This window comes from Puntigrus tetrazona, chromosome 14 (assembly GCF_018831695.1).
Source record: "Puntigrus tetrazona isolate hp1 chromosome 14, ASM1883169v1, whole genome shotgun sequence".
Lineage (NCBI taxonomy): Eukaryota > Metazoa > Chordata > Actinopteri > Cypriniformes > Cyprinidae > Puntigrus > Puntigrus tetrazona.
The window spans coordinates 14,490,528-14,517,438 of record NC_056712.1 but is presented as its reverse complement, the minus strand read 5'-3'; the positions used below and the strand labels follow the sequence as shown (position 1 = coordinate 14,517,438).

The 26,911-nt window shown below is 36.5% G+C and overlaps 4 protein-coding genes and 1 long non-coding RNA gene across 9 annotated transcripts; 2 read left to right on the top strand and 3 right to left on the bottom strand.

Moving 5' to 3' along the window:
- Nucleotides 1-684: 684 nt before the first annotated feature.
- zgc:113425 (uncharacterized protein LOC541425 homolog) lies at nt 685-2,561 on the bottom strand. Its single transcript, XM_043256912.1, has 6 exons — nt 2,397-2,561; nt 1,773-1,832; nt 1,549-1,680; nt 1,311-1,457; nt 1,178-1,238; nt 685-1,021 (listed from the first exon to the last, which is right to left on the bottom strand). Exons 1-6 carry the CDS (start codon nt 2,559-2,561, stop codon nt 915-917), a joined length of 672 nt encoding a protein of 223 aa, XP_043112847.1. The 3' UTR covers nt 685-914.
- cabp2b (calcium binding protein 2b) lies at nt 2,473-25,814 on the top strand. Of its 4 annotated transcripts, none has more exons than XM_043256911.1 (7): nt 2,473-2,588; nt 19,023-19,268; nt 24,470-24,500; nt 24,592-24,723; nt 24,912-25,021; nt 25,095-25,242; nt 25,497-25,814. In XM_043256911.1, the coding sequence occupies exons 2-7, from the start codon at nt 19,116-19,118 to the stop codon at nt 25,520-25,522; spliced, it is 600 nt and encodes a 199-aa protein (XP_043112846.1). In that variant the 5' UTR covers nt 2,473-2,588; nt 19,023-19,115; the 3' UTR covers nt 25,523-25,814. The 4 variants fall into 4 exon arrangements, with proteins under 4 accessions (XP_043112846.1, XP_043112845.1, XP_043112843.1 ...); XM_043256910.1 differs by lacking the exon at nt 2,473-2,588 and adding an exon at nt 7,407-7,538; XM_043256908.1 differs by lacking the exon at nt 2,473-2,588 and adding an exon at nt 16,822-18,099.
- Nucleotides 3,091-6,933, bottom strand: setd7 (SET domain containing 7, histone lysine methyltransferase). Of its 2 annotated transcripts, XM_043256907.1 has the most exons (8): nt 6,747-6,933; nt 5,965-6,094; nt 5,312-5,513; nt 4,983-5,172; nt 4,802-4,883; nt 4,477-4,594; nt 4,233-4,390; nt 3,091-4,082 (listed from the first exon to the last, which is right to left on the bottom strand). In XM_043256907.1, the coding sequence occupies exons 1-8, from the start codon at nt 6,784-6,786 to the stop codon at nt 3,881-3,883; spliced, it is 1,122 nt and encodes a 373-aa protein (XP_043112842.1). In that variant the 5' UTR covers nt 6,787-6,933; the 3' UTR covers nt 3,091-3,880. The 2 variants fall into 2 exon arrangements, 1 of the variants encoding a protein (XP_043112842.1); XR_006252489.1 differs by lacking the exon at nt 3,091-4,082 and having other exon boundaries at nt 4,249-4,390; nt 4,777-4,883.
- On the top strand, nt 7,406-10,058 carry mgst2 (microsomal glutathione S-transferase 2). Its single transcript, XM_043256913.1, has 5 exons — nt 7,406-7,538; nt 8,937-9,036; nt 9,156-9,226; nt 9,362-9,443; nt 9,525-10,058. The coding sequence occupies exons 1-5, from the start codon at nt 7,478-7,480 to the stop codon at nt 9,628-9,630; spliced, it is 420 nt and encodes a 139-aa protein (XP_043112848.1). The 5' UTR covers nt 7,406-7,477; the 3' UTR covers nt 9,631-10,058.
- Nucleotides 11,483-13,881, bottom strand: LOC122357506. Its single transcript, XR_006252490.1, has 3 exons — nt 13,725-13,881; nt 12,708-12,830; nt 11,483-12,587 (listed from the first exon to the last, which is right to left on the bottom strand). It is a non-coding gene; the product is annotated as an uncharacterized LOC122357506 (long non-coding RNA).
- Nucleotides 25,815-26,911: the final 1,097 nt, after the last annotated feature.

Genomic DNA, 26,911 nt, shown 5'->3' with positions numbered 1-26,911 from the left:
GTTGGTCAGTGAGTTAGAGTGATCTAGTTTTGGGAAAATAAATCATCAATGAATTATAATCAAAGGAGTGGAAAAGATCAATGTTTGTTGCAGTTTTGGTTTTAACTTTGTGTTTTACAAAAAAATAAAGTACCACATCTTTGAATTTCAGCTGACTAGTGTTGTGCCTTATTTGTCTAATAAGGGTCCATATGTGACCCTGGACCATATATTTATAGCAATAGCCAACCATAAACTGGCCATTTTTATTTTATGCAAAAATCTATAGGATATCAAGTAAACAATGTTCCATGAAGATATTTTGTTAACTTCCTACCATAAATAATCAAAACCTACTTTTTTTTGATTAGTAATATGCATTGCTAAGAACCTCATTTGGAACATTTTAAAGGTTGTTCTCAATATTTAGATTTTTTTTTGTACAAATGTCTAATCCTAACTAACCATACATGAATGGAAATCATGTTTATTCAGATGATGTTAATCTAATAATATATAATAAGTATGACAGGTTTTGTGGTCCAGAGTCACATATGGGAACTTAATGTTCAGACTATTTTAGTAATAATAACTACAACATTGCAAAAATTATACTGTCCCTTGGTATCTGAACATCCATTAAAATGAATGGTTTGTAAATTCACAGAGGCAAATAGAATACATAATTTATAATATATTGTTTATTGTAAAATATATACATACAGGTTTGTGTGCAAAAATATCAGTCCATCATGTAAAAAGTACAAAGCTTAAAAAATATATATATATAAAATATGGCACTGATAAACAATTAAGTGAATTTGAAACTAGCAGGCTTGATGAAATCTGGACACTTTTTACTTTGAGGAAAATGTATGAACTACATTTACCCCTATTTCACATTTAAAAAAAAAAAAAACTAAACCCATAAATTACTAAGCTAGTCTGCTATATGGTGGAAGTGTGGAGAGGTCTTGCTGTTCCTGCTCAGGACAGCGGTCCATGAATGACATAGGGGAGTTAAAAATTCTCTCATCTCCGTCTGCAAGATGCAAAATAAAACCTCATTACAGTCGGCAACATCCACACTAACATAATCATAGTGGCCTACATTGTAATGAATATTGCAGATGACTCACAAAATACGATTATGTCATTTCGGTGTGGAACATCCACTCAAAAAACGTTTCACACATACCTTGCCAAGTGCACACAAGTTCGGTTGGAGTAACAGGGTCATTCTGAGGAACTAGAAACTCCTGTAAAATACACAACCATGCGGTAATAACCAGCTCAATTCGACTAAAATATTCGCATAAAATTTCACCCACCATGCCATTTGCAGAGTCGTAGCAGCCGCAAAGCGGGAGACTCCGGCAGCCGACGTAAGCAATGAGAGAAGAAAAGAGCAACGACCCCATGCAGGCCACCAGAAGGGTGCCGTTTGCTCCTTTCACCATCCGGCTGAGCACGAACCTCTACACAAGACGCAGCTTGATCAACCATTTGTATGTTTTAAGCTAAGCGTTTAACTTATACGAGAGTAAACATGATCCAGTGTAACTGTACCACTTCAGGAACGGGATGAGCGTGGAAGATCTCATCATCCTCTTCTCCATAGCTGAGAGTGACGCAAGCGTAAACGAAGACAATCACAACAGCAAACAGAGACATCACGGAGGATGCCATCATGACATTTACCTAAAGGTATGAACGAGAACATTTTAATATCAACGGGTAGAAAGAGACAACCGTCAGGAGAAATACTGCGTGTTAGACTGATAAGAAATTACCAAAATTGGATTTTTCTTCTGGGATGCAAAGAGGGCAAGCACACCGGGGGCAGCCATAATCTAAAAGAAGAGGAAAAAGTGAAATAAGGTTTACAGAATTAATTGAACAGATCAAGGGTGATGGTATAAAAATTAGATGGAGAGGGAAAAAAAAAAAAAAAAAAAACGTTGGTTTTTGTCTTACCAAACCTTGCATTTCCCTAAGAATTTTTTTAATACCTTTGTGATGGAAATAATACAAAGGAAGAAAACAACTTTTTCAGAGCTTTTGCAAAAGAATGCAAAAGCATTTTTACTACAATCTCATTTATTTCCATCACTAGTAGAAATTAGCCACCACCTCAAGAGGGTGGGATATCTAGGCCTAGCCTATTATGTGTAGAATCTTCTATTACTAGAAATCAGCATTAAGTTAATCCTAAACCACATTACAACACTGAAATACATTTACAGTAAATTGACTATATAACAAGGAAAAGTGCGTTAATAAAATAGTGCAATGTGACGTTTTAATATGGGATATAAAAACAAACTACTTTCATTTTTTATGTGACTTACTTAGACTCTTTGAACTTATGTAATTCGTAATAAAGTGAATACACGGTCAGTTTTAAGGCTCCTCACCAGTCCAGCCCAGAGTGGAGCCCTAGTTTCACTCAGTGTAGTGCTCTTCCGGAAGACTGCGTCCATAAATCCGCAAACCACGCAAAGCCCCGCGCACGCCACCTGAAGGATGCCGAGGACCACCACGCTCTTCTGATTGAAGATGAAGTACCTGTAACGGTCCATCTCGGGCCTTCAGCGGAGACAGAACAGGTAACGGATTTCACCTTCATATACACATCGTTTAAAAGATAGCTCGCTATAATATGTCCCTGAACGCAGCTGGATGCTTTATCAAACGTCTAAAGACTCGAAACCGTCACAAGCGGTTTGTGCGTTGATTCTGAAACTACAAAACGACTTTACTAATTTCGGCTAAACGCTGTACTTAAAATACGCTACGCCCGATTTGTTATGTATTAAACTGTGCGTACGCGCTATAAATTAGAATAAACGTAGTATTTACCTGTGCCGATTTCCTTATCACTTCCGGAGCGCTTTTGTTTGGGACCGAGCGCTGAAACCCAGCGTGTCACTCATTTACCTGAAGCGCGCGCGCAGGTGCAGCACGAGACCACGCCCCACGGTGTGGATATTTAGCGCTGACCCAATTACTTAGGCATAGAATATTTCTCCATTTTGGCTTGAGAAAACCGGATTTATATTTTCATCATTTTAATAATGATGCTGAGAACACTAAAAAGATGAGTCAAAGTGTGCTCTATGCTGGAGTTTTTATTGATAAATCTTTGTTGATAGCTTTTGCATATCAAAGGCTGAAATTCAGTTCAGTAGAAAGATTTCTCTTAACCTTGTGCCTTATTCTCAAATACTGTGCATTCTGTTCAGTCCTTTTCCCACACATACAGTTCCCCTTTCACTTTATTTTAACGGTGTCAATTTTCTTGAAAAAAAAAAACACGCCACACAAATAAATAAACAGCTTTGTCTATGTAATACTGTACTTTAAGACTACTAGAGCTTATTTAAACATAACTGTAACAAATTGTTTTACAAGAATAATTGTTGATAATACCGATGAAAAAAAAAAAAATCTGTATTTTCAGCTCTCAGGGGAAACATCAAGACACTATACTGGTTTAATACTGCATAGTTATCACAAGTTGTAGTAAAGAGGTCTTATACCTCCAAGGAATTGTGACATCGCTCTTTGAAACGTTCTTTGTTTTAGTCGAAATGCCTTTAAATCACTTGCTCTTTTTCAGTCTCTGTATTCTCATACTATAACCAAATCAGTCACCAACTTGCACACATACTAGTCCTTCAACATTGTAGAACCATAGTATTCTGCAGCTTGCTCAGTGATCTGAGCGAGGATTTCACAGTTATAATCCTTGTAAACTGAGGAAAATGCCAGAAATCAGTCCAGAAGAGTGATACTTATTAGTGTTAGCTGCAAGAAGGTCAAAGGACAAAGTTAGAGTTTCTGGTGGTAGTTATAGGCTGGGATGGGAGATCGTGTTTTTTCAGCGCTGGTGAGCGTTTTAGCAGGTCTCGTTAGCACCTTTTCCAGACTCCATCTGCTGAAACTCCAGCAACTGCTTCGTGTACCATTCCGGTGCCTCCGGACCAGACTTCCCTGATGGCTCGTGATCATATCCATAAGCAACAGTGAGTTCTTCATCTTTTTCCACGGCACGGATTGTTCGGATGCATTTTATTTGCCCAAAACGAGGATGGACGTACCTATGTGAAAACAGCGGTTACGTGACTAACCCATTATTGTCTACAAATAAGATTTGCTTATATTTAAATGGAAGAAATGCTACTCGGTTCAATATAGGAAACCAAAGCATTACGCCTCTGTATATCACTAAAATAAACATTAACACTCACGGATCGTATTTGCTATTGGGAGTGAAGGAGTGATTGGCCTTGTGACCTAGAGTTGCGCAATAATTCTCCGTCAGATTGAAAGGTTCAGGAACATCAATCACGGTGTCCTCATCCAATGAAATGGTGTTTCCATTCAGGGACCAGTCACGACTATCCACCTGTTAAATGCATTATAAAAAGATAACAACAATTTAACATATGCAAAAGTATTATATTCTGTAGTTGAAAAGACAAACAGACAAACCTCTGTATGTGTAATGCGGACACCATTATAAAAAGCCATCACTGTGTTAGCCTCAGCCTCAGTTTTTACAAATAGCCCTTCTCCAGCTCCAGAAATAAGCGACTGTCCGACATACACGCTGTTAAACCAAAAGAAGGTCATCTTTAAGCTTTAATCAACAAGATAATGACTTCATAAATCGTGTATTGTGCCTAGAAAACCAGCAGAATCTCCCCAATAAAATAACGAGACAGTACATCACTGGGACAAACAAATACATCTTTTCTGTTCAAAACGAGGATTTGATAGATTGAGGTTTACATGGCTGATCACAGCTTGCACCAACCGTTGACTTTCGTAGGGGTCCGACAACAGTTTATGTCCAGCAATACACGACGAGGTGGATTTATCGTAGCAGTAAACGGGACCTACAAAAGAGTTAAAGATTAACCTAGCACAAATTTTACACCAAGATGTAGTTTAGCTTTAAATTAAGATTTGTCAGTGGAATAGAAAAATAAACGAACTCTCTGGATCAACAGTGAAGTGTGGTCTGCCGTTCTCCTGGGTGGTAAGAATGGCAAGTCGGGCCTCAATCAGTTCTCCATCAACAAAGGAGCCGTGCAGAGCTGTACGTCCATCAGGATAAACATAAGCCACCGACTTCCCTGTCATTTCTCCATCTTCATTTACTTCCCCAACCACGCAGGCGCCATCCTTTAGATGGAAGAGAAAAAAAAACATAAAAGCATACACATAAACCATAAAACTTTTCAAAAGACCGATATCAGTTCGGTACATTATAAAGCTGTCAATAATTTGTGATTGAAAGCGCTTAGTGTTGAGCACGACGTACCGGGTAGTAGACCCAGCACATGCCATGACGAATGTTGTCCTTGTACTGGCCCCTGAAGACCAGTTGACCTTCTGGATTGAACTCTTGAGCAGGTCCGTTGAGCTCGCCCTCTACATAAGTCCCATGTAATGCTCCCCCATCCTCGTAAGTATAAACACCTTGGCCCTGCAAGGCATCATCCACATAGAAACCCTCCAGTGTACTACAAAGAAAAAAAAAACAGGTGATTTTCAAAATTCGAAGCTTCAGAATTAGACTTCAAAAAGAAGCGAACAAATTGTGGAGAAGGAAAATATGCAAGTTAATCAGATCTAAGACAGTTGATGACAATGCATGTGACAACACAGTGATATAACTCTGAATATAATTCAATCATAATATTCTTCTGAGCAGCTGATTAGTACAATGGCTGTGCTGCCCTTGTACTAATCAGCTGTTTCCCCCACTTTACCTGGCAACGGTATGTATCCTAATCCCTATAATTCAGAGAATGTTTCAACCGTAATCATTTCCTAATGTCCCTAACTATTTCGAGTTATCATTATTTAAATAATGAAACCTAAGAGTCTGATGAACAATGACTAGTATTCCATTGTTAAATCATATGCTAGAAACTGATAATGGATCATTGGTGCCAACATGAAGTTTCATACCTGCCATCAAAAAAAAAGAATTTTCCTTTTCCGTTTTTCTCCCCGTGAACAAAGTGTCCCTCAAATCTGTCACTGGAGGAGTATGTCACAGTGCAAAAGCCATGAGGTTGGTCGTCCTCATCCAGCGGTCCTAAAAAGTCATAAGATTGTAATCAAAGATAAGCAAAGTGAATGACTAAGTCACTGCATGCCCAATAATCCCAATTGTTTTTATAGACTAGGTTGTTAATGGACTAGTAACAGTCAGCTAATTAAGAGACACTAAGTGCTGGGTTTAATGGTGATACTCCAGACCCGAGAACTACATGCATCTGCAGCTTTGGATCAACCTTAAAAGCCGAACTTGCAACTTTTAGGTCAACGCCCCACTTTTAACCACGTGGCTTCAACAACACTATTATGTTCATCCAAGCACGAATCTAGTTTATATACAGGGCATTTACACATTTCTAAAAAGATTATATAGGCCTCTATACAAGACAGAGTCTCAGAGAATGTAATAAAATGAAAGGGATTTTAAGAGAAATCAATTGTAATTACGTTTATGCTACTGCATCTCAGGGCTTGAGACAGAACTGCAAAAGCCGAAATAACACTCGCTGTCAACTGGAGGATTTAAACAGTCCCAAGCTTACGGGCCTTGCTTGACAGCTTGTGCACGGAGGAAAGCTGTCGGTAGGCTAATCCTCGGCGGAATGAGACTGCATAAAAGTTCAGCCTGACAGCCCGGAAGACGACGAAAACAAATTCACGCCACGTTTGTGGATGCGCATATGCCGTACCTTCCACCACTTCTTCCATGTTGTCATCATCGCTGTCCATGGCCGCGCTTCCTCCGCTGTGTATTAGTCGTGTAACGGGGTGCTCCTGTACGCCTGTCGCGAGGCTTCAGCAGCGCGGAGCTGACAGGTCGCGGCGCACACTGTCTGACATCATCGGCGCCGAGCGCGCGGCACGGATTTCCAGCTGCACGCGAGGACCGAATCATTTCAGCGAATCGGTTCCTTCGGATGATTCGCTTCCATCGACTAGTTCAAAGGGATTCGCCGATTTGCTTGAGTCTTAAAAAACACGGTTTTGGTTAATTCATCCCAAACGTAACGTAACTTTTCTCGCTGATGTCAACGAAACGCCACTCTCACAATGCCATCACGATGCTTTCTACCTGCTTTTCGTTGTGAAAAAGTGTGGAAAAAGTTTTTTTATACATAAATATACAGTAACGTTATTATGCTCTCTAAAAATAACTACTGCTTGAAATGTTGCATTTGTAATTTTAGCTGAATTTACATATTATTTAGATTCAGAATAAACTCGTAATGTTGTTTGACTTGAACAGTGTGATCGGACGCATAGTGACGTACACCCTGAGCAAACTTCAGACCAGTTCTTCCTGGTTTCCAAAACGGGAGGTGGTCTGCGAAATAGGCGGACACGTTGACCTTATTTCAGACTTTTTCGCGAATATTTATTTGAAGAAAAAGTAGTTATATCGGACATTATCACCACAAATATGAGCACGGATTTGCCAGTGCTCCTCGCAGCAGTGTCGATACTGTCTGCTCTCCATCTGGGTGAGTAGCTGCTTCATTACAGATTGCAAACGTTTAGTCATTGCATTGCAACTGCACTGATAAATCAAAAAGTCAAGACGTAAAATCATAAAGGCTGTTTTTATGTTTTTTTTTCTTTGCTTTTTCAGTAGCTGTGTGTTTCTTGGGACATTATGATGAATTCTTGATGTTAAATTAGAGGTTAATGAGTTAACTTTTTTACTGATCCTGTTTACATTAACTTTTTGAACTTAAAAGTCTTATATTAAGGCGAAAGGCACATTTTATTTGCTGGAAAGGCCTGGGCCCTTATTCTTAAAGATTCTAAGAATCATTTAGAGTGTTCCTATTTTTATTTTATTTTTTTTTAAATATAGCTAGGATCACTTAAAAGTGATTCAGGACCAACAGAGAGAGGAAAAAACTTTTACGTTAGCGAGTAGGTGGTGCTGACCTCGTTGCTGGATATGACAGTTTTTTTGAAGATTGTAATTGGTTGGTTGTCCAAGAAGGAAACAAAAAGAGTGCATTTACCTTTTACTGGTCTCTCTCTCACTCTCTTACACACACTCATGTTTGTTTTGTTATCTTAGTGAGGACATTGCATAGACCTCAGTTGATTTTCTAGCAAGTTAGCAGTATTTTCTATCACCTAACCCGACACCTAAACCTGCCCATCACAGAAACATGCGCAAAACACTAGATCTACATCAAAACAAACAACTTTTGTCTGATTTACAAGCATTTTTATCTGGTGAGGACCAGTCAGATGTCCTCACTAGTGGGTTGTCCTGATCTTTCACTATATAAGTAAGGACTTCTTTGTTTTTGTTTGTTTACCATGCTGTCATACTTAACATATTTTATAGGAAATTGTGTAGCATATTATTAACTCACTGTCATGCATTGTGTGGAAAACATTTCTTCTCCCTCTTTATGTTTCATCCATCACTGCCAAAGAAACGTGTCTTTTTAAAAAAAAAAAAATTAAGTGTCTTAAAAGTTCTCATTCATACTCCTAACAATTTTTAGACCTTAAGACCTTTTTAAAGGCTTAAGATGCTTTCTAAATTACTTTTTTCTTTAATAGGATAATTTCTTTAAGAAAACACCCACATTTTAAAGAATTTTCTTAGAATTTTGTCAACTCTTAGCATCAAGTTTTTTCGTGAATATGGGCCCTGTTGTCTTAACATTAAGTCAATGATATATCTCTATGTAGAACATAATGACCTCTTGTTTTTCATAAATGAAAAACCAGTCTACTGTGTTAATCAGATCAGGTCAAGCTTTACTAAAACAGTATTTGATTCTAGGGCCATAGTGCGATCAGTCATAAAATAGAAAGGTTTTTGTTTATACACCATATTATTTGTAGCAAAGTCTGGTAAAACAAATAACAATGTTGAATTTCTGTAGCATTTCAGGCAAGACGTGTGGGATGGTCAAGGATGAAACATAAAATTATGCCACCCGCTGTTACCGGCCCACCTGAGTTTGAAAGGACATTTCGTGCACAGTAAGATCTTTAAAGAAAAACGGCGTCATTCATGCGTCTCTCACACATGTCTCTCCTAACTTTGCATAAACGCAAAAAATCGTAAAATATTAAAATATATCCTTCTAATATTTCTTTAGCCAGAATAGTGTAGAGTCATATTCCATTTTCTTGGTGGTATTGTGGATCTCTGGCATCTTTTTCAGTGAAGGTATGTTACATAGTGTATTTCTATACTTATTTTTATGACAATAGTAATACAGTATAGGTTGGCAAAAAAAAAAAAAAAAAAAAAAAGGAACCATTTTATAGCTTATAAAAACTATCTTCATGTTTCCTCTTTCAGTGCTTGCTGCTCTTGGAGGACTTCTGTATATTGTGGCCAGAGAAATGTACTTTACTGGCTATATTAATGAAAGCAAGAAAAGGTTATAATCAAAGCATAAGTTATTAAAGTAATTATAAATAAATAAATACATATATTTATATGTACTTGTCTTTGTTTCTAGGTTGAAAGGGTTTTACTTGGTGTTGTGCGCCCTGTTATTCCTAACTGTGATGGCTACCATTGGAATTATTCAATCGTTTTTGGACAAATATCTCAGGCGTCTCTAAATAATTTCATCCATTTTTATTTTTTCAAAACAGTTTTCACCAGTTTATTAAACAAAAGGCATGTTAAATGTATACTTACACCATACATGTTTCAGATAGACTTGTGTTTATTATGTTTCATGTATCAGTTTTTTAATTCTAACATTTATATTACAGTATTGATTCAGAGGACCCGTATAAACTCTAAATGAATAAATCACTGCTATTCGCTTGTTAAAAGCAGGACCTTTATGGTGATTTGTGTGTTACAATTTATAGATTTATGCTGAAAGGAAAAATGGGTCTTATTATAAATGCAGATTGTCTTGAGAAACATTAAAGTGTTATTGTCACTTTGTCACTTCCTTTCCTATTTAGAGTATTTTTGAACAGGTTAGAACTTATAAGCTGAAGTCAAAAGAAATTAATAAACCTTTTAAATATTTTAATAGTGTGTTTTTTTATAATTATATCACATTCTTATCGCAAGGATATATGTCAAGAAATGATTGTAGAAATGAATTTTATTACCACGCACTTGCGTCAATCATTTTTCATGTACCATTCAATACAAGTCATTAACATTGAGTACTTTATCTGTAGCCTACTAAAAATATATTGTCTGCTTTGTCTACTTCAGCAGCTTCCAAAGCTTCAGTGCAGCAGATGTCAGAATAATGCAAAAAATAATGCACTGTAGCCATTTTCATTGGCAGAGTAAAATCTGTTAGCTGAAAAGGAAAGAAACAATGTTTCTTTCAGTTTAATACCGTAGTAGCTGCCTATCAGAGGTGTAAAGAGTACCTGAAAAGCCGGGGGAAAACGGGAAGAGGCGGGGATCTGTGTGCAAATATTTGAAGGAAAAGCTAGAACAAACAATACGTGCCGTGCAAAATGTAATGTGTAACTGCAGCACTCATTTCAAATGTAGTGGAGTAAAGAGTACAGATACTCAAAACTACAAACTACCAATTGCAAGTTGCTTTGGATAAAAGCGTCTGGAAAATGACTAAATGTATTAAAAACACCTCTGCTTGGAGAGTTAAAGCTGCAAAGAATATTAACAGGTAACTTGACGAGAGAGAGAGAGAGAAAGAAAGACTACTGTTGGTCCTGTCTCTGACACACTCAAACAAATTTAGTGTTACGTTTGGTCCATGGAGCTTAATTCGCAAAAATACAGAACTTTAACAACAAAATTACGTTTGTTATGAGTGTTTAACTGAACTCTTTTTCTGAACAGCTTTTTCACTGGTACTTTTATTTAATGCCTCCTAGGCCGTATAGTATTATTAGAATGGATAATGATAAGTATGTCTATAAGAAATATATATTGTATGAACGCTAAAATCACGTTTCAGTTTGTTTAGTGATAATAATTACCCTAATAAAGTTTAGTTTTGGAGTATGGTTTAGGTTACTAAACCTTCATAGATCGAAATAGCTTCTGATAAGTGCAGATCAGCACTTAGTATATAGTACAGTACTGCTACAATTTAATATTAATAACAGCACAATAGATGAAAATCCATCTGATTCTTGCTATTTCAATATAACTTAAGTTTTGGTTTGATTGTTTATATGATCGTCAAGATATTTAAATCGTAGATAACTGTCACTTATCATTTGACTTTTAACAATGCCAGCGTATGTGGAAAACAGGGGTTGATTTATAACATTGATTTATGTGAAACTCTTTAATCCATCAGTTTGAGGTTGATATAAAACTACTTGGACTCGACCGCTTGGAGGCGCTATAACACCAAAGCAAATGAATGGTTTGTGGCCGTCAGGCTCCCTAATCTGAATAATATAAAGGCGGGTTGTATTTAGCAGTCTGTGAGGTCGAATAAAATGAAGAACTGACAAAAAATACTTTAACAGCTTTGGCTTTAGTCGCAGATATAGCAAGGTATAGCAAACACGTGAATGCAGAAAAAATAACAATAAAAAAGTGTGACAACATTTTCATGTTCCATGCAATACACTGACATTAAGTGCTTTGAATGGATTCCAATTATTAATTATTGTACATTTTTAATATCAATTTTTAAATTAGATCTGAATTAAGTGTACATTAAGTGGTTGTGATGGAGCTTCTGAGTGTGGGTTTAATAGTCTTGACGGTCATTGCCTTGAGTGTCTTCGTATTATGTTTGAGAGCAACAGGACACTTGCCTGTGTGTCCTGCCTTGTCTAAGACCTTCAACATCTTCATAGCACCAGATGCCTGAATAATACATCTCTTTGTAGCCATCTTCATCTAGACCGGTCTTGCTTGGAATAAATCACCCAAAAATGAAAATTAAGTCATCATTTACTAAGCTTTAAGTAGTTCGAAAACTGTATGAATTCCTCCTTTTTTTGGTTAACCATTAACTTCCTTAGTAAGAAAAAATACTATGGGAGTAATATATACTACTTCTTTCGTAGGTTTGACTGCATTTTCTAATGCTCCAGAGTATTACACAAGAGTAAAAAAAAAGATTTCCATCATAATAATTATTAAAACATTTCGTAAGTGCAGAAAGTGCACATCTGCGTTAAAGGAACATAGGTTTAATTGCTATTGGTATTAAGCTTGACCAAAGAGAGATGGTTGTGGTGAAGCTACCGGATGTGGGACTGACTGTCATTGGGCTGATTGTGGTCAAAGGGCGTTTGATGTTGAAAGGGCACTTTGCCTTGTTTCCTGCCTTGTCCACAACAGAAATCTCCACGTTATGGAAACAGCAAGGACCACTGTATTTCACGGTGGTCGCATTGTAGCCATTTTCATCTACAGTCACGTTTAGTTTGATAACCATAGTAACGTTGCCTCCACAAGAGTCAGTGGCTGAAATGGAGGGGGTATCAATTCCTGAACCGGCACCGTCTGACATGATATAATTCACTTCCCAGGTCGCATTTCCACCAGGCAAAGAACAGTCCAAACTCTCATTTACCACACGGCACACTGGTGGAGTGAAATCAGTACCCTAAAGACAAAATACATACATCTTATTACTTACAGTTAATTCATGTCCTAGTAACTTCATATATGTTTGACTATATATTTACTTTAGGGAATCGGCAGTACTGGTATATGAGGCACTTACACTTGACAGAATATCTCGTCTTTCTCTCTCTATCTTGTGGTTTGGCAAAGTCTGTGACCATCCAATCAGCATGAAGAGAAAGACTAATATCATCTTTTGGACCATTCTGTTCAACTGTGAAAGCTTTTAAAAATAGATTTAGATGAAGTCTCTTTTAAGTTACATAAAAAATATATAGCAAATAAAAATAGAAAGAAAAAAAAAAAGAACGAGTCTTCATTACTTTTTTAATGTTTAAATAATTTTGGTGAAATACGCAGTTCACATTTATTTATTTATGCCCTGGATACACAACACCCGCGAGTGCGTCACAATGACAGACTATAGTCATAATGGATTTCCCACAAAAGGCTTTTCGGAAGTTATAACTTCCTTAAAACTCGCAACTTGTTGAGTTCATTCTGGGGAGTACGTAATTACGTAATCTGACTCTCACACCAGGCATACACAGCTGCTCAGTGATACATACTGTTGCCCGCTTCACCTGACGACATGCTAGTCTGCAGTAACAGGTGGGCTCAGAAGAGATTCGTACACTGCAAAAAATGCTTTTCAAGCCAAGATTTTTTTTTGTAATTTTACAAAATATCTAAAAAAAAAAAAAAAAAAAAAACAAGAAGGAAATTCAAGACAAGAAAAAAAAATATTTTCTTGTTTTCAGAAAAAAACATGTCAAAATTAAGCAAGTTATTACTTGAAACAAGCAAAATTTTGCTTGTCTAGAAAATTTTTTAATATTTCGGCTGGAAACAAGACAAAAATCTTATTTTTTTGAAACAAGTTTAAAAAAGTTACATTCTATCGGGCTAAGTGCTGTAATGATTTAAAATACACTCGGTCTACAAATACAGAGTAAAAACATCTGAAAACTGAAAAATTGATCTATTTTAGAATAACATATGTTCCAGCGTTAAAAGGCATGAGCGCAATATGTTTCTTAATCTTTCAATGTAATATTTACGTTATATTGGAAAATAATATTTATTAATGTATCCACACAGCATAGTTTTTACTCACCTTATTAGCAGTGAAAATACAGCGATGATAAAAGTAGTGAAATCTCACAAATCCCGTCTCAGTTCAGGTCTTTTCTCTGTTCCATGAGCAGAAATGTGTCAGAACCTCCAGATATACTACAGACACACCCAATGATTGTCAACGCAACTCTGCTGGGCAGTGAAATATATTTATTGTGGACCTTGCACAAGTTTAGACGCAGTGTTTGTTTTAGAAGAGCACTTCCTTGTCATATGTTGAAGTAGGCCTATTACTATGATATTGCTAAATGTTGCGAAGTAAATCTTAACTGTTCATTTGAACTGGACCTGTGAAACAAAGTGTGGCATAACTAACAAATAAAATAGTTCCACTGTTTTTATGAACAGTTATGCTCAAAAGTATTAAAAAGTACAAAATAAGCAAGCTCAATTTATTTAGCGACTGTCCTGAATAAGCTATTTCATAGATCAGGTGTTATATATAGGCTACTCCACAAGAAACTGAATTTGCATACATTTTTCTTATTTTGGAGCACAAAACAGTCATAAGTCGCATTAGTATTTTTTAAAGCAATTGCCAACAATACATTGTATGGGTCAAAATTCTGAATTTTTCCTTCATGCTGAAAATCATTAGGCATTGCTAAGAACTTAATCTTGACACATTTAAAGATATTTAAAGTTATAAAATATTTTAACAAACCATACATCAGTGGAAAGTTTATTCATTTAGCTTTCAGATGACATATCTAAGATAAAAAGAGGAAGAAGAAGAAGAAGAAGGTCAAGGGTCACATATATTGTAATAATAAGGATTATTATTATTACTATTCAGTCTTTATTTCTAATATAACAAGGGAGGAATTCTCTAATCAGCTTGCATAAATCCTTTTATTGTTACGCATAGCTCTACCAACAAGAATCAAAATTACAATGAAAGCCTCCACATTACAGCTAAACCAAAGAGAACGTTGAAGAGAATTTTGAAATGAAGGCAAATCCTTTACTCTAGCCCCCGTGTGGACAGTGTTAGTATTGTATCTGACTCTTTACTAGGGGAAGATGAAACACAATCATGGTGTTTTTATGATATGTGAAGTTCATACAACTGGAGTTCTTCTTCTTTTAAAACTGAATATTCTAAGCCTTATGTGAATTAATGTTTGTAACTCAGCTTTCTGACTTTTTGGTTATGGCCATAAAATAATTGAAATAAGAATACTAAATATAAGCATTTCCGCTAGATGTCTCAGACATTTGAAGCTCATTGTAAATATGTTTTAATTTCAGAAATGTTGTTAATGTTTTAGGGCTGTGGCACATTTATGCCAGGCTGAAAGGGAAATACAACTATTAAGATGACAGCCAAATAATTTGGTGTCAGTGTATCACTTATTATCTTGTAAGTCTTTTGTACTATATTTGTACTATACTTTTGTACTATATTTGGATCTTTACGGATCTTTTCTTATTTGTTTTAAACAATGGTGGGGTTATCTGAATTGTAGCAAGATGGGTTATTAACTAAGTGTCTAAAATCAAGAAAGCATCCATGTGAGCACATTTACTGCTCTCAGAGTGGAGAATCAGCGGGACAGGTGATCTTGAGAGAGTCAGACTGCCCTCTGCCCTCTGATGTTTAATTCATCTAAACGAGACAGTTCACCTGTCAAGCATGTCTGGGTCAAGATATAATCTCTAGCCCTGAACATGCAACAAAGAGAATAATCCAATCAGATTTTTTATCATATATTTAAGAAACTGTGTATAGTGCTTTATATGAAAAACAAAAAAAGTGTTTATCTATCTATCTATCTATCTATCTATCTATCTATCTATCTGTCTGTCTGTCTGTCTGTATATCAATATGTGTGTGTGCGTGCGTGCGTGCGTGTGTGTGTGTGTATTCTCACAGAACAATAAAATATTTCTTGAATATCTTAATTTAAGGGTAAAGCTTAATTTCATTTGTAACTAGTTGAATGCAATCTGTTGGACACAGCTGTTATAATTATCATTATGTTTATTTATAATATAAAGAATATCTTTAAACTATACAATATTAGTGCATCATATCATTGTTATTAATGATAATATTGTTGTGACATTTTAATTGTTTTCTACAACAAAGAAAGGTCATGACCTCTGAACTTGTGTTCGTATGCTATTTGTGAAATGTGCACATTGGTGCATTCAATAAGAGAAATGGATAAAATAACTTATACAGTTATTGATATCTAATATACAGCAGGCTTTAACGCTGTATGTATACACCTGATCAAACAGATTATTATAGCAGTGCCCTATAACATGGTTACAAGATATGTGCACATACGGCATTGAATATATATGACTGATCATCAATTAAGAATAGATCTTGTCTACTTTACAAGATCTGATTTCTCTTATTTGTTATTTATACGCTATTACCCCTTTCCTTACCCTTTCAGTCTCTCTTTCTCCCTTTAGATCCCTCTCTCCTCCTATGCTTTCCCCAACATTTGACAGATTGTAATTAGATATCCTTGTAAAATCCAGAAAGAGTTGTTACACAATCCTGCAGTTTTACATTTCAGTTTTGTCATCAGTCAATGGCATCCCCCCTTCTCCCCTCACCCTGAGTCCACTGCGTCTGACGCACAAATACTCCCCTGTTTTTTTTCTCCTCTTTCATTTTCCGTTACTGAGCTTTCTCTTCCTCCCCGACTGAGTGTAGCTCTTTATCTATAAATTATACATCAGGTGAAGGTGACAGACAAGAGAGAAGATTTCACGCCGTAATCTTTGAATCTGCTTAAACGTGAAGAGTACGATAAACTGAGCAGAGTAGATATGTTGGGAAATACATTTCAGTGCACTGATCAGATCTAGAAAGATTAAGTCAGGGACAACAAATGTGGGCATATAAGCAGTCTATAATAAGGTCACCATGATTTATGTCCCATAAATATGTAATACACACACATATATATATATATATATATATATATATATATATATATATATATATATATATATATATATATATATATATATATATATATATATATATATTAAATTTTTGCTTTTATGCCTCAAAAGCTTACTTAAATGTAAACTTTCCTATCACTCCAACAACAACACAATCACAAGAAATAGAGGTTGATTGTTGTGGCATCAGATAAGAACAGATCCAGGTTTAGATTACAGACTGACTGTAACAGAGATCACAAACACCCGTGGAATATTGTTAATGTTTGTTCTACAATAATAAGATTCAAACATTTAAAATAAATGACCATTATTTAGTCAATTCACTTTTATTTCCATATCCCTTATACAATGCAGACTGTGTCAAAGCAGCTTTGTGCGTTCTTCAGAGAACCTCTTTGCCAATAATCAGTTTACAGATATATCTTCATCATCTAGCCTAATCTTCCTCATCATTTTTGGTAATGTGACAGATAAATAATAATCAGTCATTTCTTAATAAATTAAAAAGCTGATGCTCCAATTCTATAGGCACTGCAGAAACACTGTGTATGGGTTGTGCGTGTTCACATGTATAGGTTTCTGTGTCCTCGTAAACAAACTAAGCCGTGTTTATTCAGATTTACTGAATGCCAGCAGTTGCCTGTAAGGCATATGGTTAGGTTATGGAATAGATAGTACAGTTTGCACAGTATATAAAAACCATTTGGCCTACGTATTTGTGTGTGAGAGAGACAATTTTTCATAAATCCATTGTTGCCTTTTTTTTCTGCTAACACAGAAACCCCTTATCTTACCAATCCAATGCACTTTAGAATTCAACCTGCAACTCAGACAGAAAAGGGCAAACGAAAGATAAGGAGAGGGGTATCGGATGGATAGAGTGTCACCTCCTGAATGTTAGAAGGCCAAAAAGCGGACACGGTATCCTTCAGTCTTTCTTTGCCTCCTGGATAAAACACATCTGGGTGGAGAGAAGGATGACAAACCGTGGACGTGACTTGTACGGAGGAGCAGATGCTAGAGTCCGACAAAAAGAGATAGAGGAGACAGTATAGACTGAAAGATGTGGAAAAACAGAAAGAGGTTTAAATTGATTTCTTTTGTTTTTTAAAAAACAGTCACCACATTTGCCAGGTGTTCCTAACTCAGCTTGCGTTACTGAATACAGTTCTGAGAAATCCACAGGAGAGTAACTATTGTAATTGCACAGAAGAAACTTCAGATAGGCCTGTATTGGGAGGGGTAAAACAGGTGTTGTCTTACTGTGAGTGAGAGAGAGAGAGAGAGAGAGAAAGAAGAGGAAGAGAAAGAGAGAGCGTGCCATTGTTGCAGGGATGTTCATGATTATTCGAGAAGGATCAGCAGGAGGGGCAGGTAGTACCGGCGGCATGAGCGCTCCACCGGAGAGATCAGCCAAACAGGTAGAGCTGTGCATGCATGCGCTTCCATCTGCAATTTATAGACATTTGTCTTTTAAATATTCAGTTCAGAATAATCTGCTTAAATGGAAAAGTGAGTCGTTTTTGCAATGCTAAAATACATTCCTTTATCCTAGCTTAATATGCACATACAACTATACATAAACCACTGTCAGATCGATTTCCATGAAAAGCGTAAAGTCTGTGGTACACTCAGAACATTGCCCTGTTTGCTCGAGCACTCTGCAAAAACCAATGACGTAAGTTTGAGGGCGGGGCTACCTGTTTGTCCGGCCAATAGAAGAGGTATGTTCAGTAAACCTATATTTGAAAAAAAACAAACAAACAACATTTTAATGCAGATTTAGACTGAAACTGTTTAGTAAATCATTTTCTTGGATGAGTAGTAAAAGGGTGTGTTAAAGCATGCTGTCTAGGTTAAAACTGTACAGTCTAATTTGATTGGCAGTTTTTGTTCCGATGACTGAAATTCAGTGTGGTCTTTAAAGAGCGCAAACTTTAAATCTGCAGGATTGCAGCGTTGCAGTAAAGTGAAGTAAGCCTAAAATATTTTAACCTTTAGGATGCATTATATAGAATTCAGTTTATAAAAAAGAAAAAAAATCATCCTGTCCTTTGCAGTGTTTGTAGAAATTTTGTGTGCGCAAAGTGCGGCGTGACTGTTAAAGAACCTGTCAGTCAAATCTCGATTACAGTTTTAGCTCCTCCCACAGTGACCAGCCAGTGCTCTGACTCCACCCACTGTGACTCTTAAAATAACACACACTCTAATCTTACGTGTCCTTCACTCCCATTATGTAGATTGTAACTGCAATTATGGTTTTAATTAGCTATGTAAATGTCCCTGCTTGATGATTAATCATCGGCTTGGCTTAGGATGTCTAACCTCCTGTGTCTTCTGACAGGTCCAGGCCGCAATCAAGAAGAAGGTGGAGAAACAGAGGAAGCAAGTAGAAACGGGTGTGGTGGAGGTATTTAACAGCAATACAAGACCAAAAATGGGACAGAAAAAGAATCAGCCCATCCATCCACCCAGCAAAAGTGGAGAGGGTGAGGGTGAGGAAGAAAAGGAGGAGCATGTTGAGGCTCCAGAACCAAAGGAAAAGGAAGATCTCAACCTCAGACCTATCGTGGATTCTGTTTTTGGCCAAGTAAGAGTACACAAGATCACCCCTGCTTCTTTCATATACCATACACATATTGCCATAACATGCCCTTCTCGCATTCTTTGTTGTGTTTTTAGTTGTGATGAGTATTCCTTGTCCCTGCTCTGTTAACATGGTTGATACATGATATGGATGGTTCCTTGTTGAGGTGCCCCAACTCATTTCTTTTCTCTTTTAATTGGCACTCTAATTTACTGTTGAATGCAGACTTGACAATCTTGAAATCTTGAAGACCCAACATATTTTTAGATTAAATGGTACCATAACCGTCATGATATGTGGGTTATCTGTATATTTACATGCTACCCTTGATTGAATCTAACTGTGTATGCAATGTAAAAAAATAATTTTTAGAAACATAGCATCATGTTATCTAGGTGTAGTTTAACTGACTTTTAATTACAGCATTTACATTTTTTGTTCATTGCTTATTTTATTTTTATTTTTACTTCACGATTATAACAGTATAACCTAGAAAGTCGTGTTTTTTTACTGAAACCGGTTCATACATGATGAAGTACCTTTTTTTTGACTGGCAATACATTTATCTACTGTATATACTTTTATTGCATATATGACATGACTTTTCTGGGAAAGTACTTGCGTCCCAGTATCACTTACTTCATTAGCAGATAAGTGGTTAGGTGATTGCGAGGCTTGAGATGACAGGTTAAGGAGCTGTCCTAACAAGCGCATCTGTCCCCTCTTGGTTCATCCGCTCATGACCTGGTCCTAGCCTTGTGGTGTTGCATTCCCACACTAGGATAACCTTGCATCCAGTGCTAATCACTTGATATTGAGCTTGAATCACCAGCGGTGAGCACACCAGAAACCCAATCTTGCCCACTCACCTTTCTGGAAGAGGGATCATTGCTTGTTATTGTCATAATTATTTAATTGGCTTGGAGACATAGATAGCTGCGCACTAACTTAGCAGGATTCCTTCACTGAGTCATTGCCTAAGCGGCGAAGTAACATATTTTCTTGCTTTACTTACATGCAGATAAAAGCACAACAAAAATAATAATCTGTGATAGGCTGATGTTTTTAATTTGCTCAGTAATTATCATTAGAGCATTCAGTGAAACACTATCCATTAGTTTAAGTCTCCTGAGAATGGGTATTGTTAGATAAAAGGGTTAACATGCAGTTTAGGTTGACTAGTCTGACATCTGATTATCATTAAGTCAATAAATAAAGCAGGGTATTTGAACTGGATATGTGAGGCAGTCTATTCTCCACTTAAATGGGTGGGTAATCCAAAGGCAGGGTTTTATTTCTAAATCGAATTAATAATAAATGAAATTCCTGCTACACACATGGCAGTCTTTAAAAACAAAGATCTCAAACTACAGCGAGTTTGATAGCTAGGTTTTGTATTCCATTTCGGGCCAAATGAACTGTGCCAAAAAATTAAGAGATTAAAAGATAGTGTAGTCTTAGAAAGGGGCTTCCAAACCTTGGGCTCATATAATGTGTGAGGAATAAAAATATTTATTATTTATATTATTATTATTAATATTTATAAATACTTATTTTAGAAAGTGAGTATTTTAAATATTAAAAACATAACATTTAAAAGTGCCCCTATTATGGGTTATGAAATATTTTGATTTTGGAAGTCTCAAACAACAGGTTAACTTGCATGCAAGGTCAAAAAACACTTTAATTTACTTATAATATGCATTTTTTTTGTTCAGCGATTCGTTGAAGGATTCCAAACCCATACAATGATTGGTTAATTTAATATAAAGCAGTGTTTGTGAGCTTTTATTGCTCCAAAGCGAGTGGCAAAAATGATTTTGCATTTCCATTCAGACCAATGTGAAAAGACCAACAAGTGGGCGGGCAATATGTTAATGTTTCATGTTGACATCAGCATGAAACGGCTTGGGATTCGTTTTAATAATGACTTTTTTCAATTATTCAGAATCGACTCTGTCTTTTCAGAGACAATAGCATCATACATGGTGCTTAAAACTTTGCAGGATGTTTTCATGTTGCACACTGAATGAAAGGGACACTTGTAAGATTTTAGATCAATTAAGGATTCTGTAGACTGGCAGTACCTCCTAGTGGCCACTGCTTTAAAATCCTTGTTCTAAAACAAACCACTTTGTGTATGTTGGCACTTCTGTGTTATATTTTTTATCTGTAGTATCAAAGAAAACCCCCACTGATTTATAGCAGCATAACCTGAAAGGATTATTTTTCTTCTGGCCTGTCTTGTCTCTCTGTCACTACACACACAGCACAAGATATGATTGTTATTACTCATACAGTCTGCATGTGCGGCAGCTGGTGAACACAGACACATCTGGGACTCCAGTCCCACAATGCTCTGCTGCTCATAGAATGGCCTCATCTGACTTGACTCTAATCTATTGGCCCAAACATGCAGACTCAAACGAATTCCTCCTTATACGCTCCACACTTACATCATGATGGTTAATGTTATACACTATATTATACAATAAACAGCGGCATTCATTTATTTGCTCCTCTTTTTTAAAACAGCAAACCTGGCCCAGAAACACATTTTAATACGCTGCGTGTATGTGTGTGTGGATTACAGTAGATTATAGTTCTAACAGGCTGGTAGCACAGGGCAGGCTCGCTGGGTTTTACTAAAAAAATGAGTGTGGATTAAAGAACAGTTCTCTGTTCATCTGCCCAAAGGTGTGTTCTGATTAGATAGGATTATCACACGGACACACACGCAACTTTAACCTCAGTGTTCAACAGACTCTTTTAATAACCTTTTCAATTTTCTTTCTGTGTCATCTTCTTCGTAGTAATGTTACAAGCTAAGCACTCTTTCTTAGTAGTTTACCTATATAACGGCTGTCAAATCTGAAACCACTAAATATTCACTAATACATTCACTTTTATATTCTGACCCCAACAATTTAAAGTAAAACTTAACATGAATTCAGGTTCGTCTAAAGCCTAATGACCATGTTCTCCGACATTTTGAGATAAGAAAATATGTTTTACAGAGGGAGCTTGCATGAACAGTGTCACAGAACGTTTGTCATTGAAAATGAGCAAAATGGTTAAATATCATTATGTTATCAACAAATATTAACGGACCACTCTTTCTTGCACTTTAACTTATTTCTCTTTGAATCCTCTCGTGCTCTTTATTTCTCTCTTTCTGTACATCATCCCATGGCTCTCCGTCATTAATCTGAACTAGGGGGGATTAAAAAAGCTTCTCGTTTTATCGTCTAATTCTCACCCTCCCCTTACCTCCCCCTCCTGCTCTGCGTCTCTCTCTTTCAGCCTGCAAACCAAATCATTTGCATGGGACTGCAATCTGTGAGTGGATAGGGTAGAGAGGGAGAGACCTGGAGATTGATTATATGATTTGTAAAGATGGCAAGAATAGTCAAAAGTGAGCTTGCATGTTTGAAATGTTAGATTTATTTGTATTTTGCTTTTTTTGGATTATAAGAGAGGATCCGAGATGAGAAAGAATGCAAAGGTTTATAGATACATTTATTAAATTGAACAGCGTGGATTTTAATTAGCTTAACATGGAAGCAGGTGAGTGTTGCATTCTCAGTCCACTCGATAAATTAATTATATAAAAAGGGCAAGAAGAAGAGAAACATCTTCACTGAGGACTAAAGCATGGGAAACTGCACCAAGCCATCTATGAAAAACAAAATTAAGAAGGTAAGAGAAACATATTTAAAGGTCAGGGCCTGTGTATCAGTAAACCGTGTCTTTGCGTTAATTGTAATTTTGAAATGCGTGTGGCAAGAAGCGTACTTTAAGACTTAACTCATATTGTAAAGAAAGCAAGCAGTATTTCAATAATATTATAACACTTCATTAGTTTAAGGACATGTCAAACAAATTGACTAAACTGTGCTTAATTAGATTATGTCTCAAGTAAAATGTGGCCCCACCCTAAGGGTGTGGCTGAGGGTAAAGGGGCTGGGCCAGAGGCTCCAGGGCCCCGCCCACCCGGAGAAGCAGACGGAGAAAATGAAGTAACTTCTGAGTTTAAGGGGCATCTGAGTGCACTAGTCCAAAACTGCACCATGCTTCATAACATCGTTGGACCAGCATGCATCTTCCTAAGACAGGGCTTCGCAAAGTCACAGCTCGTATGTACTAAGAAAAACTGAAATCACAGTGTCTCAGCATCTACATTCTCCCATGCATTAATCCAAAAGATCACACCATGTCAGCCATTTCAGCAGTTTTCTCATCATCATCGTGAATCATCTACATTTCACTCCCTCCACTAGTTTGTTGTAAAAGATCATGCTGACAGTTGAAAGAAATATATTTTTTATGCAGTCTTAAACTAGGAAAAAAGTGCTTTGGTTTGTTAGGTTAAAACATATTTGTTTGGCAGCCATGAAAATTACACTACCACTCAGTAGCTGGTAAAGTTGGTGATGCCACATTCATTTGACTGAAAATACAGTAAATTGTAAAGCTGTGAAAATTTCACTAGGAATTACTCATGTCTTAAGTGTCACATGATCTTTCACATGATCTTAATATACTAATTTATTGCTCAAGAAACATTTAATATCACTGAAAACAGTTTTGGGGAATAATTTGGACATTCACCAAATTTATTTGAAACACGTATATATATATATGGATAATTTTATACATATATGCATACATATACATTTTCACACACACACATTTTCTCTTATTGAGAACATGTATAACACACTTTTACTATGCTTTTTGTTATATAGTCATGTGAGATGCTCTAACTAAATGATTCAGCACTGGATTTGTGGCATATGTAATCCACTGGTTTATGGCAGTGTGTGTGTGTGTACTATATGGTATTGGGTATTATACACAAAGCTGTAAATGGAAAAGAGAATCATCTGTGGGATTTTCTCATATGGCACTCCGTTTAACCTCATCCACTCTCTGGACAATGTGTTGCGTCTTTCTCTGGGTCCTCCTCAAGCTAAACCCCCCAAATCTTCTTATCTTTTAGCTGTTGCCAGGCAACTTTCACTGTGTAATCTAGTGACTGCACATGTCACAATATTATTACACACTGGAACCAGTCCTCTAACTTTCTCATTTCAACATACCCAATCACGGGTTTAGTTTGATGATTCAGAGAGATGTCAAACAGTGACGTGTCTTCAGATGCATCCGTGTTTAACATCTTACTATGTGTCTTGATTCGACAGGACAGGGAGCTGCGGCCAGAGGAGATAGAAGGTATTCATAGAAAGCACACACCTCATGTAAGCTTCAGATTGGAAAGCACCCTTTTATGCATTTCATCACCTCTTTTCTTGTGCTTATGCAGAACTAAGGGAAGCCTTTAAGGAGTTTGATAGGAACAAAGGCTACATCAACTGCAGGGACCTGGGCGAATGCATGCGGACGATGGGATACATGCCGACAGAGATGGAACTAATCGAACTGAGTCAACAAATAAGTGAGTTCACCCAGTCATCACTCAGAGAGCGTTTGTGATCTGTGTGCCTTCATACAAACATCTTGCTGTAAAGTAGTTAAAACGTCTGAGGTCATATTTCAAATCTGGGATTTCGAAATATTTTTACAAAATAAAATATAACACTAAATATGAAACTAAATGAAAGATACATTCCTGTATTTTTTTAGGTGGGGGTAAAATTGACTTTGAGGATTTCGTGGAGCTCATGGGCCCCAAAATGCTGGCGGAGACAGCAGACATGATTGGAGTCAAGGAGCTCAGAGATGCCTTTAAAGAGGTAAACACACTCGCTTACACACCGCGTTGACTGTAGCCGTCAGTGTCCTTACCGGCAATCTCCCACGTCGCAGTTTGACTCCAATGGTGATGGGCAAATCAGCGTCTCAGAACTGAGAGAAGCCATGAAAAAACTAATGGGGGAGCAGCTGAATCCCAGGGATATCGACGATATACTTCGTGATGCCGACCTCAATGGGGACGGACTTGTTGATTTTGAAGGTAAAGTAATAGACAAATTGATGACAACTGTATAATGACAACTGTTACACAGGGCAACTTTTTGAGTAATTTTGTTTGGGCATTTTCCCATTGAGAACTGGTGACACATTTCTATGTGGATAATTTAGATCGTTCTCACCTTGTTCTCCATTGATAGCAACATTGCTCAAAACACTGTCCCGTGTCTCATCAGCCTGCTTTGAGTTTGCTTTACTGAATGATATTCATGTTTTCCTGTTGTTTTGTTCTTCCAGAGTTTGTGAGGATGATGTCCCGCTGACAGAAGCCACACAGAAAGACTTTATTTTCATCTCGAGACACATGGTGCAGCTATCTGAATGTTTTCAATATGCCTCAAGAGATAACCATTTGTAAAAAATATTTTTCATTTTATTTATTTAGTAGCCTATATGCATTCATCAAGAGCAGTTTCTCATTTCAATAGAGTAATGTTGTAAATGTATTGTTTAATCGGTATTTTCAAAGACTTATTTGTCTGATTACGTGTGAACTGAATTTGTATAGTGTGCTTCATTTTTAAAAAAACAATTAAATTAAATCATTAGATTACAGTGGTTTGTTATTAATTAATTACCTGTTTATGTTTCTTCTGGACAATTTAATTACACGTGAAATCAGTTAAAAATGTCACGTTTTTCTTGTAAACGCAGAAAATGTCACGTGTCCGGTTCATGTCATTGGCATCGTCTGAAGAAGGGTTATTAAATTGCAGTGACAGAATTTATTTTGCCACCATAAGATGGCTTGGCAGTCGCCAATAAATGACACAAGAAGAAGATTTTCTTTTGTTTGGACGGTTTAATAAGTATCCTCTGACTCTGAACATGGAAAGAACGGTAAGCTGGTGGAAAAAATTAATATCAAAATAAAAAATATAATTGGTGGTGTGCTTTATGGCTGAGGGCGCATATTAACTTAAAAGATTGAATGTATGGGGATGTACATTTAAGCCCTCAGCATGCACGTTCTTGACGTTGAATGTTGTTTCTTAGATAAAAGGCGTTCTGTAAAATATGTATATATAGGCCTGCTTTTCCCTCTCCTTAGTCTTCACGAGCGACTGGGCCGTCAAACCAGAGATGACGATTATCGTGTATTTAACGTTATGTCTATCTCCAGCAGCGGTCTGGAACATTTTCAGTGATAACCTTTTATAATACGCTAGTTTTTGCTTGTCAACAAAAATGTTACTGCTGTTTTCCACGCTATACTTCTGTGAAGAATTGTCTATATCCTAATAGAGGATGTTTTATATATTTGTTATGTATAATCGGACAAGTGACCTAAACTTAAAGAAACCCGTTCCCTGTAGTGTGGATGGATGGATAGAAGCAGCGTGATCTGCTGGATGGGTCTCGAAAGTATAAAAAAAAAACAACAACAACAAAAAAAAAAAAAAATATATATATAAATATATATATATATATATATATATATATATATATATATATATATATATATATATATATATATATATATATATATATATATAGCCTATTTATTTGACTTACATAGAGTGATAAAGGGCTGCTACTGATGTCAAATTATTTCACATATAGCATATATAGTTATATGAAGCCTAAAATAATCTAACCTAATTAAAATGAGGTTAAATTAACAATCACACTGTTACTGTTTTGCTTTCCTA